At 43.1% G+C, this 17299-nt stretch overlaps 8 protein-coding genes across 8 annotated transcripts; 6 read left to right on the top strand and 2 right to left on the bottom strand.

Annotated features, from left to right (window-relative positions):
- Window positions 1-136: 136 nt before the first annotated feature.
- On the top strand, window positions 137-2539 carry K450DRAFT_223515 (uncharacterized protein). The gene is made up of 5 exons (XM_051586073.1): window positions 137-654; window positions 760-1371; window positions 1451-1640; window positions 1715-1761; window positions 1837-2539. The coding sequence occupies exons 1-5, from the start codon at window positions 166-168 to the stop codon at window positions 2428-2430; spliced, it is 1932 nt and encodes a 643-aa protein (XP_051448413.1). The 5' UTR covers window positions 137-165; the 3' UTR covers window positions 2431-2539.
- A 1-nt stretch (window position 2540) lies between these two features.
- Window positions 2541-4346, top strand: K450DRAFT_223509 (uncharacterized protein). The gene is made up of 6 exons (XM_051586072.1): window positions 2541-2809; window positions 2901-3017; window positions 3083-3143; window positions 3223-3383; window positions 3472-3844; window positions 3936-4346. The coding sequence occupies exons 1-6, from the start codon at window positions 2706-2708 to the stop codon at window positions 4068-4070; spliced, it is 951 nt and encodes a 316-aa protein (XP_051448412.1). The 5' UTR covers window positions 2541-2705; the 3' UTR covers window positions 4071-4346.
- Window positions 4347-4393: 47 nt separating this feature from the next.
- K450DRAFT_223505 (uncharacterized protein) lies at window positions 4394-5520 on the top strand. Its single transcript, XM_051586071.1, has 4 exons — window positions 4394-4499; window positions 4571-4706; window positions 4763-5063; window positions 5127-5520. Exons 1-4 carry the CDS (start codon window positions 4411-4413, stop codon window positions 5243-5245), a joined length of 645 nt encoding a protein of 214 aa, XP_051448411.1. The 5' UTR covers window positions 4394-4410; the 3' UTR covers window positions 5246-5520.
- K450DRAFT_223501 (uncharacterized protein) lies at window positions 5110-7123 on the bottom strand. The gene is made up of 3 exons (XM_051586070.1): window positions 6737-7123; window positions 6420-6642; window positions 5110-6355 (listed from the first exon to the last, which is right to left on the bottom strand). Exons 1-3 carry the CDS (start codon window positions 6755-6757, stop codon window positions 5487-5489), a joined length of 1113 nt encoding a protein of 370 aa, XP_051448410.1. The 5' UTR covers window positions 6758-7123; the 3' UTR covers window positions 5110-5486.
- Window positions 6383-8099, top strand: K450DRAFT_223494 (uncharacterized protein). The gene is made up of 6 exons (XM_051586069.1): window positions 6383-7123; window positions 7194-7368; window positions 7438-7524; window positions 7591-7683; window positions 7778-7902; window positions 7980-8099. Exons 1-6 carry the CDS (start codon window positions 6842-6844, stop codon window positions 8010-8012), a joined length of 795 nt encoding a protein of 264 aa, XP_051448409.1. The 5' UTR covers window positions 6383-6841; the 3' UTR covers window positions 8013-8099.
- K450DRAFT_223488 (uncharacterized protein) lies at window positions 8011-13384 on the top strand. The gene is made up of 14 exons (XM_051586068.1): window positions 8011-8429; window positions 8757-9199; window positions 9271-9369; window positions 9438-9643; window positions 9711-9998; window positions 10061-10178; window positions 10243-10358; window positions 10438-10918; window positions 11005-11658; window positions 11731-12141; window positions 12213-12446; window positions 12539-12681; window positions 12748-12963; window positions 13042-13384. Exons 1-14 carry the CDS (start codon window positions 8186-8188, stop codon window positions 13268-13270), a joined length of 3882 nt encoding a protein of 1293 aa, XP_051448408.1. The 5' UTR covers window positions 8011-8185; the 3' UTR covers window positions 13271-13384.
- A 575-nt stretch (window positions 13385-13959) lies between these two features.
- On the top strand, window positions 13960-15086 carry K450DRAFT_223470 (uncharacterized protein). The gene is made up of 5 exons (XM_051586067.1): window positions 13960-14048; window positions 14127-14341; window positions 14404-14465; window positions 14536-14835; window positions 14954-15086. The coding sequence occupies exons 1-5, from the start codon at window positions 13970-13972 to the stop codon at window positions 14982-14984; spliced, it is 687 nt and encodes a 228-aa protein (XP_051448407.1). The 5' UTR covers window positions 13960-13969; the 3' UTR covers window positions 14985-15086.
- On the bottom strand, window positions 15047-17298 carry K450DRAFT_223468 (uncharacterized protein). The gene is made up of 7 exons (XM_051586066.1): window positions 16980-17298; window positions 16585-16911; window positions 16321-16491; window positions 16182-16251; window positions 16045-16118; window positions 15812-15985; window positions 15047-15739 (listed from the first exon to the last, which is right to left on the bottom strand). The coding sequence occupies exons 1-7, from the start codon at window positions 17248-17250 to the stop codon at window positions 15189-15191; spliced, it is 1638 nt and encodes a 545-aa protein (XP_051448406.1). The 5' UTR covers window positions 17251-17298; the 3' UTR covers window positions 15047-15188.
- Window position 17299: the final 1 nt, after the last annotated feature.

Below are 17299 nucleotides of genomic sequence, written 5' to 3'. Positions count from 1 at the left end.
CGACTTAGTCAACGTGGCCCCCACAGCCTGGCCATTCATTGGCCCGGTATCTCAATGCCGCGAGCAACGTAAGCTGGTTCATTGTCTGAGGTTCAAAACCGATTTTTAAAAAACTGTGGGACTTTAAAAGATCCCCAAAGTTTTTAGCTTCAACAAGTAAGAATCATGACAGATTCAACCCATCCAAGCGACAAGAGCGGCTTTGAATGGCTATGCGATAATGAAAAGTCGTATAAAGAACACACGCACGCTAATAAAGATAACCCGCAAGATTCGAAAATGTCAGCCCCTTACAAACAGACTTCACCTACCACTCATTTAGCTGAGAAAGCGGACGTCGTCCGTGAAGTGGCAAGGAAGATTGGACGAGCTCGGGTCAAATGGGATAATCCCCAAAGCGTGATGATCATCACAAAGCCTGGCGATTTATCTCTGGTTCGGAAGACTCGCCAGCTTGCTCTATGGTTCATGCGTACCCCGCGATATGGCAAACCTAGTGGTATTACTGTCTATGTCGACGAGAAGCTGCAAAAGTCTAAACGCTTTAAACTGGAGCGTTTCCAAGCAGAATCACCAGACCTCATTGATAAGTTAAAATTCTGGACTCCAGAATTATGTGCTACTCATCCAAAGCTGTTTGACTTCATTGTAACGGTATGTCCTTTCAAAAAATAATACTGAGGAATTTTTAGCCGCAGTCTCTTTTTTGCCTATAATTTTTTTTCTGTAATATGCTTACTAACTCAAGCGCTTTAACAGCTTGGTGGCGATGGAACTGTCCTTTTCACATCGTGGTTATTCCAATCTGTCGTTCCACCTGTCATCCCATTCCACCTTGGTTCTCTTGGCTTCTTGACACCTTTTGATTTTGATCATCACCAGTATCATTTGACACAGGCCATGGAAAATGGTGTTCGAATTAATCTACGAGTGCGCTTCACTTGTACGGTATACCGACGTGTACCTGGTCCAAATTGCACCAAGGCTAAAGACGTACAGCTTCGTAATGTAAAGCGTAATACTAAAACAGGCAAGGTCATTGTAGGCGACTGGTGCGAACGGAAGATGGGCCACAAGAAGACTCAGAAAGTATTCGGCGAAGTTGACGGTGATGATGTCAAAGAAGAAAACATTCAACAATGGATGGAAGAAGACGGTGAAGATGGACAGAAGATGCGCGTCCCGTGTTTTACCACTGTTCCAGCGGAAAAGTATCAAGTGCTCAATGACCTAGTCGTTGACCGGGGACAAAATTCATTCATGGGAGAATTGGAATTATTTGGTAGCGATGGAGCTTATGATCAGCACTTGACTACCGTTGCTGCTGACGGCCTGATAGTAGCTACTCCTACTGGTAGCACTGCATACTCGGTAACTAACTTGTTTGCTTCTAAAATTGGCTTGCTTTTTTCTTGCATGCTGTGATTATTAATATCTTTCTCGCTAATAGCTTTCAGGAGGTGGCCCATTGACCCATCCCGATATACCTGCTATGCTGATAACCCCCATATGCCCACATACCCTATCTTTTCGTCCAACCCTTGTTCCCGACACCATTGACCTCAGAATCTGCGTTCCGTACACCTCACGAAGCACTGCGTGGGTTAGCTTTGACGGTCGCGGAAGAGTTGAACTTAAACGTAAGTCGTGAGATGAATTGTAAGCGAAGCCATTCAACCCCATGGGTTGCTTATCAACCTTTTTAATTTTGCAGAGGGAGACCATGTTAAAGTCACAGCCTCAAGGTATCCACTCCCGACGGTTGGTATCTCTGTCTTATGATTGTGGTGACCGGTTTGCTTTTTTTCCTTTGTACTCATTCGATGTGTTCTCTAGATCTGCAAAAAAAGTCAATCAGATGATTGGTTCAATTCGCTATCACGCTGCCTGCATTGGAATGAACGACAACGTCAAAAGTCATTTGTAGTAGTCGAGTCAAATCGATCACAACAAAAGTCTACTAGTAACCAGCCCGCTGTGGGTAGACAAAATAGCATCAGCCATCCGTCTTCCAGGAGTGCATCAGCATTATCCTTACCGAAGTTAGCAGCAGCGGCAAGTCCCCCGCATTCGACGAGTCATACGCCGTTTAGACGACAGCCACCTTATGCGTCCTCGTCAAGTTCTGGGTCGGAAAACGGGCAAGACGAAGTCTTTGCTATGTTTGAAGATGACAAGAATTTCAGCCCTCCCATGTATAGTCACCGACGCTCTAGCGCTGGTGGATGGAGTCAATCAAGCGATAGCAGCCCTGAGTTCCAAGCCGAAGATACATTAGGGAAGAATTATGACGACCCAAACTATGAATCATCGGATGATAGTGATGACGATGAAGACGGTTTCGTTGGCTGGAACGACGAAGAGCTTCTGCGAGCAAGACAATTGGCTGGGGTAGCCCATGACCTTCAAAAGCTTCACACTTCTCATTAAAGCAGAACATTTGTATCATAGCATCCAGTGGCCCTGAGCATCTTTTTTTTTTCCTTGTTGTGAACATAAACAACCCTCTTGCTTTTCCCACAAACTGATGTTCAGAAAACGTGCCTGCCAAGTTTCCTATTTCCCTAGTGGTTCTAACTTCGTTAAACAGACCATGACGTTTGCAGATTTACGAAAAGGGACTCGGAGACTCAAATCGCTGTGAAAAAGGAGAAGAAGCCTTAGCGATTTGTTGGTTTCTTTTCAGCTCCGAGGAGACAACAACTATGAATCCCACTAGCAATGCAGTACAAAACGAAGAAGGTGCCTACATTGAAGCCTTGATTAACTTTCGTGATGTCGGCATCTCTACTAAGGTTGATGGGCAGCAGTAAGACATCATTGCAGAATCGCCGTCGTACCTACAACGTTCGGCCATACGAACTTACATATGGTTCTGTATCAATGATAATGTATTATAGATACGTGAAGGATGGCCTTATATTTAGATCTGGGACGCTGGATCAATTGAGCAACGATCAAGTCGAACAGTTCATAAAAGCTCACAATATCAAGACGATACTGGATCTTCGAACAAGGTGAATACCGAAAAAATTCGTTAGTTGTGAGTTATATCGCTCATGACTAACCAACGCACCTATAGTTTGGAAGGAAAGGATAATCTTCCCATCGACAAAAATTTTCCAACCACGGCTATTGAAAATGTAATGAATACCCATATCGTGTCGTTAATTTCGTTCACATAGAGTCTATTTTATTCACACATAATGTATGCAATCTCAGATTAAGGCCATTGACTTGATTACCGCCGATGTCACCCCTGAACGCCACGAAAGCAATCAACCTGAAACTGACCATGGCCGAAAAAAATATCGAGTCAACTTTGCCGGACGCAGTTTTGAACGCAATGTAGTATGGAATATGTGCACACTATGGTTGAAATTGTATGTGTCAATGTCGTCATTCTAGCGCAATGGTTTCGCGCAAAGGCGATGTGTGTCCTTTCATTAACGATTTTGGTGAAATCTATAGGAGGCTCATTTTCTGGATACTAGTCGGCAATAAGGTCCATGCCACTCTCTTGGTCGGATCGGAGATATTGACGCCTATGGGGTTACCCACTATGTATAAACAGTTCTTAAAGGCCTGCAAAAATGAAATTTTGGACGCCCTACGTATATTTACGGACCCTACTAACTATCCCATCCATGTACATTGCACGCAAGGAAAAGACAGGACGGGTATGGTGTGCATGCTTTTACAAGGTATTGCTGGAGTCCCTGAAGATGTTATTGTCGCAGACTATGCTCGAACTCAAGAGGGATTGGCTCCAGTCCTTCCACAGATGATAAAAGAGATGGCAAAATCCGGGTTATCTGAAGAATTTGCGACTGCTCGACCAGAGGTAAACAATACAACCATGCAGCTGAAGGACAAGATTATCCGATCCTTGAGATATCCACCATTTACCGATGTTTATTTTTCGTCACTTTTAGTATATGCGTGAAGTACTGACCTATTTAAAGAGCGAGTACGGCGGTATTTTACCCTATTTGAATTCTATTGGGTTTGGACCCTCCTGGCAAGATCGTATTCGAAAGAACATTTGTCCTGAGGCTGCTTCCAATTGATCATGAGCGTCGAACCGATCCTGCATGATTAGATACCTCCCTTCCTTCCATAAAGTAAAACTTTTTATTTTTATTTTTCAGAGACAAGGATTATGCGCGTCCCTCCGTCGCGATCAGCACCATTTCATCGTAGAAATAGTACATCTATAACGAAGCATGTATTTGAGACAGTCGCACAAAGTCAACATCACATTAACATCAATTAACAAACCACCCCTTTTACATGGTGTTGTGGCTTTTACATTCAAAATAAAACAATGTTGTCAAAGCAAGTCGTTCATGTCTTTATAAAATTGACAAAGCACGTCGTTTGTATCTTTTCAATTCCTTCTCACCAAACATGAAATTACTCCAGATATTCTCTTTGCTCGGCCTGGTGTCATCAGTTGTGTGTCTAAAGTCATGCTATCAGAAAGCCGCTTTTACTCAGTGAGTTGTCTTAGTTTATAATCATGTCAAACTGAAATGTGTTCTCAACTCATATCAATGTTTCTCATCAGGTATTGGATTCCCAAGGAGGGCACAAAGGATATGCTCAACGATGGCAAAGTTGTCACCTTGACAGGGCCGGCTACTTATTCTCTGAAAACGTCCTCTGGAAAACTAATCCAAAAGGTTTCCAAGATCACTTACCAGGTTCGTTTAAATCCTTGAGCACCACTTAAACGGACAATGCTAATCCAAGGTTTCAGAAATTTCAAATGGAAGGCACTGGTCTGTTGAAGTCTGGAAAGCTAGTCAATGTCGGTGATTCAGATTCTGAATTCGTAGTTCTAGATCAAAATAAGCATCCTTTTGGTCTTGGCAGCGATGACAAAAACATATATCCATTTGTGTCTGTAGCTTCAAATGACTTACGTCAAGGAACTTTATTGTACATCAAGGCGCTTGACGGCAAGACTTTACCAACTGGCAAGAAACACAACGGCTGCGTACGAGTTGATGATGTTGGCGATTCCTTCTCTGGGTGTCAACTAGACTTCTTTGTTCTAGGTAAGGTTTTTTTTTTTTTTTGGTAATGTGTCGACGAGACCATCTTTCTAACCCTCGAATTAGAATACGCATACTATGAGAAGCTAGACTTACCAGAACATGTCAGTGTCGTTCAAAAAAGCTGCAAATTGTTAGATTACACTACTACTGCCATGGATGCGTGGATGGGTAGTACAGCTTAGAGCCACACTTTATTTTATATGTTATACAGATCGTGAATTTGGGGCGTTTATCTAACATCTGAACGACCCTATGTAGTCAAAAAATAAAACATTCGAATCATTAGAAAATATTTCTGGATGCTTTTTATGGCCCATGGTATACTTGCGAGACAGCTATTGAATTGGCTTCATTCAGTCATAGGCGTCCCAATTGGAGGGAGAGTTTCAACAAAAACTGAGGCTTATAATCCAATGTCATAAGTCACTCTTTCTTGAATCCAAACTTTACAGCCGGTTTCTTGTTGATTCCAAATGACATCTTTTGTGGTTGCTTCTTTCCAACAAACAGCTGAGGTTTTTCCACTTCCACAGCGTTGGTACTTGTAGCAGCCGTTGATTCAGAAGAGACATTACTACTTTGAAGCAGTTGGCCGTCAGATTTTCTTTCGGATGAGGCTGTAACCGTTGACCATCCATCCATTGCCGATCTGCCCTTCGAAGCCAAATTTGCCGATGCCTCAGGCGCTGTCTGCCATCCACCTGAGAGGTTCTTGCTATCATTACCACTGGCTATCCATCCACCGTTCGTTGATCCACCACCCTGTTTAGCCACACCACCTCCGCTTGCCAAGTCAGAATTTCCTGGCTTGGAGGCGTTCCATTTGCTTGGTATTTGATCTGGTTTGACACCAGACTTTTTGAGCATGGCTTCATGAATACGTCTATTTTCCCTTTCTTCCCTTTTGCGTTCACGTTCTCGGCGACTTTCACGTTCTGCAATAGCACCTTCGGATTTTTTGGAAGTATCTCGCATATCCTTGAAACGCTTTTTGTGATGGTGGTCGTAGCTCTGTAGATGTTGTTCGTACTCACTGATTTTGCTATATTGCTTGTCGCATAATTCGCAATAGAAAGCTCGCAGTATTTCCTTGATGTCGTTCTTAACTTCTTCTTTTTTTAATGTGTCCATTTGCCTTTTCAGCTTTTCTTCTTCCGTTTCTTCTAACTGCTTCTCGCTATCCAGCGCTCGGCGTTGCGCAGTTGACGACACATGGTATTCCATCAATTCTTCAGCTTTTCCAACCCCCAAAGCATCCATCTTTAGATCAATTCTTATGGGATCCACCCTACCTATACAACAGCGTAAGCCATATGCACTTTTTATTTCTGTCCCTGAACGAACTATCTATCTTACCTTGTCTGTCGCTGCCTAAACCTTCACCTGCAGCCCAGCCCATTTTTAACAGTAGCTTGTAGCCCTTATTGGTCTCTGGCAAGTGGATATCCATGCTTGCCTGGTCTAGCTTATCGGTATCAACATATCCAGTTGGCTGTACGTTACGAGGAAGGGAGAAATCCTCTTGATCGGAAGCGAAATCTAGATCTTGTGCGTAGGAGTCTTCCATCGTTCGGTGATGCTATACAACAGAATAAAAGCAGGTACAAGGGTAGTATGGGAACTCGAGGTAGTTGGCTCTTGAGATGGTGGCCAAGCTAAAAGTGATTTCTCACCTTTCCTAAAGTTGAATCCATGACAGCAGAATAAAAAAGTGGGATGGATTACGGAAAAGTTCAAAATAGCCTCTTCTGCAACCCACCGTGACTTTCCTAGTCCTCATGTTGAGTCGTGGTGCATGGACTTTATGCAGACAAGTGCATACAAATGTGAAGCAAAATGCCTTTTCAAACAAAATTGCGCTTGTTACAGGAGCTAGTCGTGGCATAGGCTTAGCCATTGCCGAATCTTTTGCCCAACGAGGAGCCAAGGTCATCTTGGTGAGCCAGCAGCCGGAGCGAGCCAAAGCAGTAGAGGCAAGATTTTTATCCAGTTTTGGAACGGGCCATCAATCCATTGCACTAGATATATCCGATCGAAGTTCAGTTGCTGAAGCATTCAAGGTAAAGTGAAAGCAAGCGACCACATGTGCTGCCACGTTGACCATAGCATTAACTTTTCAGCTTCTTACAGAATCAGCTCAAAGGTGTTTCTATTGACTACCTGGTCAATGCAGCTGGTGTTTCGCGCGATGGGCTTCTCGTACAACTGAAAGATCAAGATATCCTAGATACAATCAATACTAATCTAATTGGTACCATGTCAGTCTCACAATATGCAGCGAAAACCATGATGAGAAAGCGGTCAGGTAGGTTAGACTAATGATTGAACTTGTGGTTCGTTGTTTTCTCAACCCAGGTTTATCTATTTGGTTCAGGGTGTATTATCAATATCACTAGCGCTGTAGGGATTCAAGGAAATGCTGGCCAATCTGTCTACAGCGCTTCCAAAGCTGGAGTCATAGGTAATAATGCATTCAGATTATTTGGCAAAGATATAATGGCTGTTTGTTAAGGAAAAATATCCTTAGGGTTCACTAAAGCCTTGGCGAAAGAACTTGGGCCTGTCAATGTGCGGGTAAATTGTATAGCCCCTGGATTCATTGAGACAGATATGACCAATGGTAACAAATAGAAAATTTCTATATGGCTTTATATGATCACGGTATTCATGCATTGACCTGGGGTCTTTTTTCATACCGAATTTTTGAACTACAGCTATTCCGGACGGCAAAAAGGAAGAGCTTTTGAAAAGTAAAATATCATTAAAGAGATTTGGCAGCACTCAAGATGTTGCGGACGCTGCTATGTTTATAGCCCAAGCAGATTACATGCATGGTCAAGTAAGTAAGAATGTCAAATCGACAGTCACATCCGCACGTTGCCATAAGAGGGTTCACCAACAAGTTCCGTTTTTTAGACTTTAGTGATTGATGGAGGCTTGAATCTGTAATTTACCTTTCTTCCTTCCATTCCAATTTGCAATTAAAATCAATTTAGTTCACCCTTTCGTCTTTCAAACTGTCTTCATACCACCGCAACCCCTTCGACGATCCGTCGCAGCCTGACCTGCGTGCGGATAGTCAGAGCTCTCGGCGTGGGGACTTCGTTCCTCCCGGAGCTGACATGAATCCATTTGCGGGTGATGACGATGTTGTAGACTTTACCCAACCTTCCCAGCATCAAACGTCATCACCATGGGCACCATCTACAGGTCAACAAGGACAAACCGCTCATTATGGTGGCAACGACCTCATTGACTTTCAAGACCAATTTGGTAATTCATCGTCTAATTTACCACAAGCACAATCGGCTTATTTGCCAAGCCAACCAACTTTGAAGCACTCGGATACCTTTATGACGGACGGTGGTACGTATTGCCTTTTAGTTTATTGGGGACCTGATAGTTGGTCAAGATTGAAACAGTAGTCGAAACGACCTGGTCTCAAGCGCAAAGCAACTTTTGTGTTGCTTTATGCCTTCGAGTGTGGCTAAGACCTTTTCGGCGTCATACGGTAATATTCGCCCACTTGGGACAAAATCGTACACCGTTCATTATCTCGATGGTTTTGACGACATACTCTTCATTGGCCGCAGAGGTTATCTGAAGCTATCAACCTCACCTTTTTTTTCTGGTTGTCGTTTATGCAAGACACCCCCGCAGTTACTAAACCTTTTCTCCGATTGTCAACAATAGCGTCGTCTCTATATGATGAAGGAAGTGGACAAATTGACGATGACGATAACTTGCAACTTTTGGACAATCAAGGCCCAATTGCAGGCTCGCGCTATAATCGTCAACCATCCAATGCATCATCCATTCCGGGAAGCGTATCCGGTGGAATACCGTTGCGGAGCTCACAGTCGCCCACAAGCACGCCAACACGGGCAAAACGTCGACAGTCATTTAGAGGCAAAATCAACGAGTTGCTAGGGCGATCACCCAGACTTGTCCCAGGCCAAGAAAGTGAAGCGCGCCTTATATATATCAATAATCAAGCTCTCAACGAGCAACAAAACTATCTCCATAATCGCATCTTCACTGGCAAATATACGTCTTTCACATTCTTGCCAAAGTTTCTGTACGAAGAATTCTCTAAATACGCAAATTTGTTCTTCTTGTTCATTTCTGGCATTCAGGTAAGCTATCCCCGGTACAGTCCCAGTTTGTAACCACTGGTTTGAAAAAAAAAAATTAACACCTTGTACAGCAAATTCCTGGTATCTCTCCTACTTCCAGATGGACGACCCTGGTACCATTATTGATAGTGTTACTCATTACTGCCGTAAAAGAAGTCATCGAGGATTGGGTAAGATGCGAGGCTGCCGTTCAGTTGGTGTTTGATATCGATATTAATCGCTTTCGCACATTGATTAGGGTGTACATCGATCAGATGCAGAGCTAAATGCGCGAGGTTGTAAAGTACTTGAAGGATCTCAATTCGTAGAGAGACCATGGCGCGATATTCGTGTGGGCGACATTGTACGTATTGACGGTGGTGGCCATTTCCCAGCGGATCTTGTGCTGCTAAGTAGTTCCGAGCCTGAGGGTCTTTGCTATATTGAAACTAGCAATCTAGATGGGCAAGTATTTTTGATTGTGCTTTGGGTGGATTCATATTTTTTTCCTAACATCAAGTGTAAATTACAGAGAAGTCAATCTAAAGATCAAACAAGCTCTCCCACAAACTGCAAAGTGCGTCACTCCCCTTGACATTGGTCAGCTGCAAGGAACTATCAAATCAGAACAACCAAACAATCGTCTTTATAATTATGATGGTACCGTTACCTTAGCTGTTGACGAAGTTGGAAGAAACAGAGACTTTGCACTTGACCCTACCCAATTGCTGTTGCGTGGCGCTCAGCTTCGTAACACATCTTGGATCTATGGTATTGTTGTGTTCACTGGTCATGAAACTAAGCTCATGTTGAATTCAAGGTGAGGATCTTTGTACCATCTTTCAGTGGTTTCTTTATTATCAAAACTAATGCATCCTATAGCAAAAAGCCATCCAAGGTTTCGAACGTTACTCGTCTTACCAATCGCAACATCGTGTACCTTTTTATCATTCTTGTGGTTATGAGCATTTGTTGTTCCATTGGTGGCCTGGTTACTACAGTAAGAAAGTTCGACATTTTCGTACGTTAACATGACTTTTGACTAACACATTGCAATTATCCAGATATCTAAGGGCAGTCAATTGGCATACCTCGCCATCAATGATATGTCTCGCGCAGGCGAGTTTGGATACGGTATCCTGACCTTCCTTATCTTGTTCAATAGTTTCATTCCTATCAGGTAGAGATCAAGTCATCACGTCCGTCTCGTCGTTTCGAGCAGCTTCAGAATCTAATGCGTTTGTTCGTTATTTTTACAGTTTAATGGTGACCATGGAGCTTGTCAAGTACATTCAGTCCTACTTGATCGATTCGGATTTGGATATGTATTACGAACCTACTGATACTGCTGCCACAGCCCGAAGCAGTAGTTTAATTGAAGAACTAGGACAAGTACAGTTTGTGTTTTCAGACAAGACCGGTACTCTGACTTGTAATGAGATGCAATTCCGACAATCTTCAATCGCTGGTCTTTCTTATGCAGACAAAGTGGAATCTGATAGACAAGCACAAGATGGAGTGGATGATCCAACTTTACAATATACTTTCTCTCAGTTGGAAGCGCATCTGAAATCGCACTCTACTGCTAATGTCATCAATGAGTTCTTAACTCTCTTAGCTGTATGCCATACTGTCATTCCTGAGCAACAAGAGGGTTCTGATGAAATCATCTACCAGGCTTCCAGTCCAGACGAAGGTGCCTTGGTGAAGGGTGCTAGCACTTTGGGTTATAAATTCCATGTAAGCTGAAGTTTCGCGGATAAGTGGTTTGTCTGTCCATATTGTATGGGAAGCAAAATTTTTAAATATGAACCTTCATTTTGTAGACTAGACGACCTAACTCCATCAACTGCAATATCCGTGGACGTGATCTCGAATTTCAAATTCTCAATGTTTGCGAGTTCAATTCCACACGCAAGCGTATGTCGGCTGTAGTTCGTGGTCCCGATGGAAAAATCAAGTTATACTGCAAAGGTGCTGATACTGTTATTTTGGAACGTCTTTCTGAAAACAACCCATTTGTGGAGCCAACTTTGATGCATTTGGAAGAGTATGCTACTGAAGGTTTGCGAACACTTTGTGTTGCTATGCGCGAAATTCCCGAAGACGAGTACGCTAGATGGTCACAAATTTACGACAAAGCTTCCACTACCCTGGTTAACCGTTCTGAGGAACTTGATCGAGCTGCTGAGATGATTGAGCAGGATATGTTTTTGCTTGGTGCCACTGCCATTGAAGATAAACTGCAAGATGGTGTACCGGACACCATCCACACTCTTCAAGAGGCTGGAATCAAAGTCTGGGTCCTTACTGGTGATCGTCAAGAAACTGCTATCAACATCGGTTACTCTTGCAAACTCCTCAATGAAGAAATGAGTTTGATTGTCTGCAACGAAGAAAATCACTGGGACACAAAGAACTTCTTAGAGGCAAAATTGAAGGAAATTAGTGATGTGAAGAATCGTGGGGAAGACCTTGAGGTAATACTTCAGCTCTGCGTAGTTCTGTCTCTATATCTGATTTACTGATTCATCTGTGTAAACTTGTTGCAGCCCTTAGCTCTTGTCATTGATGGTCGCGCTTTAACATTTGCTCTCGAGAAAGACATTGAAAAGGTTCTTTTCGATTTGGCCGTTTTGTGTAAAGCCGTCGTCTGCTGTCGTGTATCGCCACTCCAAAAGGCTCTAGTGGTCAAATTGGTGAAGAAGTATACTCATGCCATTCTACTTGCTATTGGAGACGGAGCCAATGATGTTTCTATGATTCAAGCTGCACATGTTGGTATTGGAATCAGTGGTGTTGAAGGTTTACAAGCTGCTCGAAGCGCAGACTTCGCCATCTCCCAATTCCGCTTCCTCAAGAAATTGCTATTGGTTCATGGTGCCTGGTCTTACCAACGACTGTCAAAAATGATTTTCTATTACTTCTATAAGAACGTAGCGCTGTATTTGACTCAATTTTGGGTAAGTTTGTCATCATGCTTATTGCTGCTACCTCCGCATGTGGATGTTTTATTTACATTATTACATGTTAGTATGCCTTCTATAATGGTTTTTCAGGATCAACTCTGTATGAATCATGGACCATGTCTTGCTTCAACGTCATCTTTACTTTCCTTCCGCCATTGGCTATCGGAATCTTTGACCAATTTGTGTCAGCCCGCATGTTAGATAAATACCCTCAACTCTATATTCTCGGCCAGCATAACGAATTCTTCAACCAGAAGAAATTCTGGGGTTGGTTTGCAAACGCCATTTTCCACTCTTTGGTAAGTCCGCTTCTTCTTGCCCACCGGTTAGCGCTGATACTTTTTGGAAGTTCAAGCTGTCCTAATGTCTTTATTACCTCTTATTCTATTAGATTCTCTTCTTTACTGGCGTAGGCGCTTTCCGTAACGATGGTGTGTTCATGAATGGTACAAATGGCGGTCAATGGTGGGTAGGCACCGTGGTTTTTACCGCTGTTTTAGGCTGTATCTTGTGGAAGGGCGCCTTGATTACAGAGTAAGTGATATGAGCTGTATATATGAGCTAGCTTTTAATATCATGCTAACCAATGTCCTTTTACAGTATGTGGACCAAGTATACTTTCATTGCCATTCCAGGCTCCATGGTTGTTTGGTTCATCTATCTTCCCATTGTGGCTTATATTGGATCCAGTGTCTCCACTTCCGTTTTCCCAGAATACAACGGCATCGTACCACAGGTCTGGGGCAACGTTAACTTCTGGCTATATCTCATTTTGGTGCCTTTCTTGTGCAATCTTAGAGACTTCGCATGGAAATTGTAAGTTGCTATACAACAAATGATATTGTTCGTACATCAACCGAGTATGACCTAACTGATTTTTTTCTTTTTTATCAGCGCCAAGCGTATGTACCGCCCAATGCCCTACCACTTTGTTCAGGAGATCCAAAAGTTCAATCTCCCAGATTACCGTCCTAGAATGGATCGTTTCAGACAGGCTGTTAACAAGGTTCGCCGAATTCAACGACTCAAGCGAAATCGTGGATACGCCTTTTCACAGACAGATAGTGATCAAACCAAGATCATTCGTGTCTATGATACCACTCAACAGAAACCACAAGGTTAAATTGTATACTTCTGGTATTAATCGCTATAACATATTATTTGAACCTCTATCATGATTGTAAAACCCCTTTTTTTATTCCTTCTCACTTATAAAATTTGAATTTGGCTGAACCGATTGTCGGGGGGGGGGGGAGGAGTATCCAATCACGTAGACAGTGGTCTAACGGGTTAAACAAGGTCTGTAAATATGGGCTGACTTTACGAACCAGAGGTACAAGCATCTCTTGGCTGACAAATGCCGTTGATGGCGCTTGGACTGAGTTTGAGGGGAGGAACTTTCTGTTCTTTTCGATTTGTTTGTTATTCCCAAAATGGAGTGAGCTCACAATTCTGACTGCCGACCAGGAAAAATCTTTTCTTCACCCGCAGTTGGCCGAATTAAATGCATCCGACATAGGCAACATAGCCTATTGAAGCTCGCAAATTATTTCGAAAATGACCTCATCTCGACACTATGATTTGCGATATGGTGGTTTCCAACAAGTGTTTATTGACTGTCAATAGATCTCGAATGGTTTTGTGAAGTATCTCGGGTGACCCTGAACTCCGTTCCTTTCAAAAGTGTCATCGCAAGGAAATTCCGGGTGTCACTTTGATAGCAAGGCCACTTGTGTCGGTAAAACCGTTTTTACACCGTTTCTCCGATGTCTATAAATTAGCTGCATTCTCTTGCAGCGTTGACAAGTTCATATTTAATACAATGGAACATATCGACCGCACCCAACTCTACACTGACTCGGACTATCGATTCGGCTATGTTTCCAAGTTTATGGAATTTGGTACGTCTTATGTGGCATTATTTGTTCATATGGCTAGAAGTTATTGCATTATGCAATGCTAATCCTTCCTGTCAACAGGCGCCGATGATATTGAGGCGATCAAGGCAGTAGCTGAACAAGTTCGTCCATTGGTCCCGGTGGTAGTAGATGCTGTCTATGACAAACTTTTCCAATTTGACATCACCAAGAAGCACTTTCTTCCTAAGAACGAAGGCTTCCAAGGTCCTACTGATGGACAGGGTAAAGTTGCGGATAGTATTGAAGACCTTACCATAGATAACCCGCAAATCAAGGTATGTGTACTGTTTTTTCGAACTCGCTCAAATTCATTGCCCTTACCTCTATTCCCAACAAGTTCCGCAAAGATTTTTTGAGCAAATACCTCAACCGACTTCTCTCTGGTCCATATGATGAAAAGCAAGTTAGATCGAATACATATAATCAAGATGTGAAGAAGTTTTTTGCTGAAACATATCATCGTTTACAGGATGCTGAAGTATCTTGATTGGGTTGCCAAGATCCACACAGATACGCCAAGTAAGAAAAGTAAAATATCCGTCGACTATATCCATGTGAATGCGTTGATGGGATATGTAGAGTCCACTCTGGTAGGTGGCTTGCTGTCACTTAAATTGGACAGAGAAACAGAGTCTGCCGCGCTGCTTGCCTTCAACAAACTTCTTTGGATCCAAAATGATTTCTTTGCAAAGTACTATTGCAAGGATGGCGTCGAGGAGCAATCAGTGTCAAGCACATGTTCGTTCATGAACTCCGCGTGTCAAAATACATCGATGATAACGCTTGTAGTGGCAGCTGCAGCTGCATGGGCAGGTTTCATGTATGCTAAGCGTACGTAGACTGTAATTTTCTTTGAAACAAACTTTGCTAGATTTTTCAAGCATAAGTAAAAAGTCGGATTCCATAACATTATTATAATCTTCGTGTCGCTAAGGTCTGCCAACACAGAAATGCAAACCCATATGAGGCATAACGTGATATTATGAGCTGTAACTAGATCATGTCGTCGTCAACTTATTTAAAACCCTCAAATACAAGATGAAGCCAATGAACGCCATAATATTTAAAAGCATCATACAAATTTCTTCTCTTTTCATTTATTATTGACAAAAGAAAAGATGTCTATAACAGAAAGGCACCAGTAAGAGCGGGGATGGGAGAAGCTACAACAGTAGGGAGACTCCATCCAATGGATGACATGGTTTCGAACGATCCAGCAATATCGAGATGAGTGTATCCAAGGCGCTTTTCCTTGTTTGCCAATCCATACTTCTCCAATCCGGAAGCAATCAACATGAAGCCGGCAGGGTACTGATGACCACGGTCAGTGAGGGTGGAGGCCTTATCATTGGCTTGGACAACGTCTTCACTGGCGCTACCAGGCTGAACGCAATCAATGTCCTCGCGACGAAGAGTAGAGATTTCAAATGGATCAGCTAAAACGTGGCCGGCATCATACAGTCTCTTACTGATGCGGTTATGTCTTGCAAAGCCATTGTCCAGGGTGATACCATAACCACCATAGGCACGAAGAGCGTGACCGGTCAGAGTAGCCACCGTAAACAAGAACGACGGAGCCTTGTTCTTTTCCTCAGCCAAAGCACGTTCCTTGAACTGGCACAGAAGATCAGTCATGACCATGCGACCTTCAGCATCGGTGTTTCCGACCAAAACTAGAGCCATCAATTATATTTAGCCGCTCTGCACTATGATCTTGCCGCAGATTACCAACAAGATGGACTTACCTCTGGTACCGTTACGTGAATATAAAACTTCGTCACTAACATAAGAATCAGGACCAACGGAGTTACGAACAAGTGACAATCCAGCAGTGATGTTGACATGCTTTGGCGCTAGCATAGAAACGGTCTTGAGGAAACCTGCAACGGCGGCGGCTCCTCCCTTATCACGAGACATATCTACCAACAACAATTTAGTATGTGAAAAAGTAAAATGTCAAAAGCTTGCCGAAAAATACCTCTCATATGGCCAGAGCACTTGATATCAGCACCACCAGTATCATAGGTGACACCCTTGCCAACGAAGAATAAGCTAAGGTGGAAGAAATCAGCATGGAGAATTCAACAGATCATACGACTATGATGGTATACATACTTTTCCTTAACCTGAGACTGATCAGACGATCTGTACTCTAAGAGAACAATACGAGGATGGTGTCTAGGTACTATATGGACAGAAAACTTTAAAATGTGCTATACCAAACGTGAGATAACGCGGGGTTGAGAATGCTTACCTGCTAAACTGGCTCGGGTTACAGCATGAGCCAAAGGATATTCCTTCTTGATGGTCTCAATGTCCTCAATGACAGAAAGCTTGATATTGTCAACACCCTTGAAAGCAACCTCCTCGACGTATTTAGTGACATTGATAGGAGACATGCGTTCAGGATCTGGAGAACCAATATCTGTGTGTAAAAGCTTAAAATTAGTGACTGAAAAGGAAATAATAGCAAAAGATAGCACTAGGTCAGGCGTTCACTCTCCAAACCATACAGTACCTTTGGCTACACGTCGACCGGCCTCGATGGCTTCAACTGATTTGATAAGCTGCTTCTCATCTCCCTTAAATCCCTGTGGCAAGACCACACCAATGGAAGAAAGAGTCTTGTACTCCTTCTTCGTACGCTCATGATGCTCGCGCACGTTGATAGGGTCGAATGTTCCGGCTAAAGCACCCAACAAAGTGACCTCTACAAATCGAGAATAATCATCTTCACCATTGAAAGTCCATGCGCCTGGCGATGAAGTTGGTGGATCAGCGAAATAGAATACGGGTGATCGAATACCAGCAGCAAGTGCGCGTTTCACAGCCTTCTGAGCGATATCTAAAGGAGGTCTCAATAGTTTAATACGAGTCACTGCATCGGTTTAGCTACCATACCCGGTGTCCTACCTGTGAAACGACGGGAATCGTCGAAGTCACCGTCTAAAGATCCAGTAGGCGCCAGAATGACTCTACCACCGGGAACTTGGCTCTCAACAAGGACTTGGACTTCGGAGCCAAATTCCTGATCCTTCTCGATGAAAGCAGCGGCAGAAGGCATGACCGACTTGATAGCGCTCTTGTCCGTGAATACTACAATAGTACCGTCATAATCAGACAAAGACTTGAGGGATTCGGCAGATCCAGCATGAAGCTGAATGGATGGAAGTGGCAACGACATTAGAGTAGAGACAAAAGGCGGAGGCGTGCGAAAATTCTGGTAGAGACGG

Source organism: Umbelopsis ramanniana (assembly GCF_025399195.1).
Source record: "Umbelopsis ramanniana AG unplaced genomic scaffold K450scaffold_5, whole genome shotgun sequence".
Taxonomy (NCBI): domain Eukaryota; kingdom Fungi; phylum Mucoromycota; class Umbelopsidomycetes; order Umbelopsidales; family Umbelopsidaceae; genus Umbelopsis; species Umbelopsis ramanniana.
Note: the sequence above shows the minus strand (reverse complement) of the source record. Positions and strands in the feature narration are given on the sequence as shown.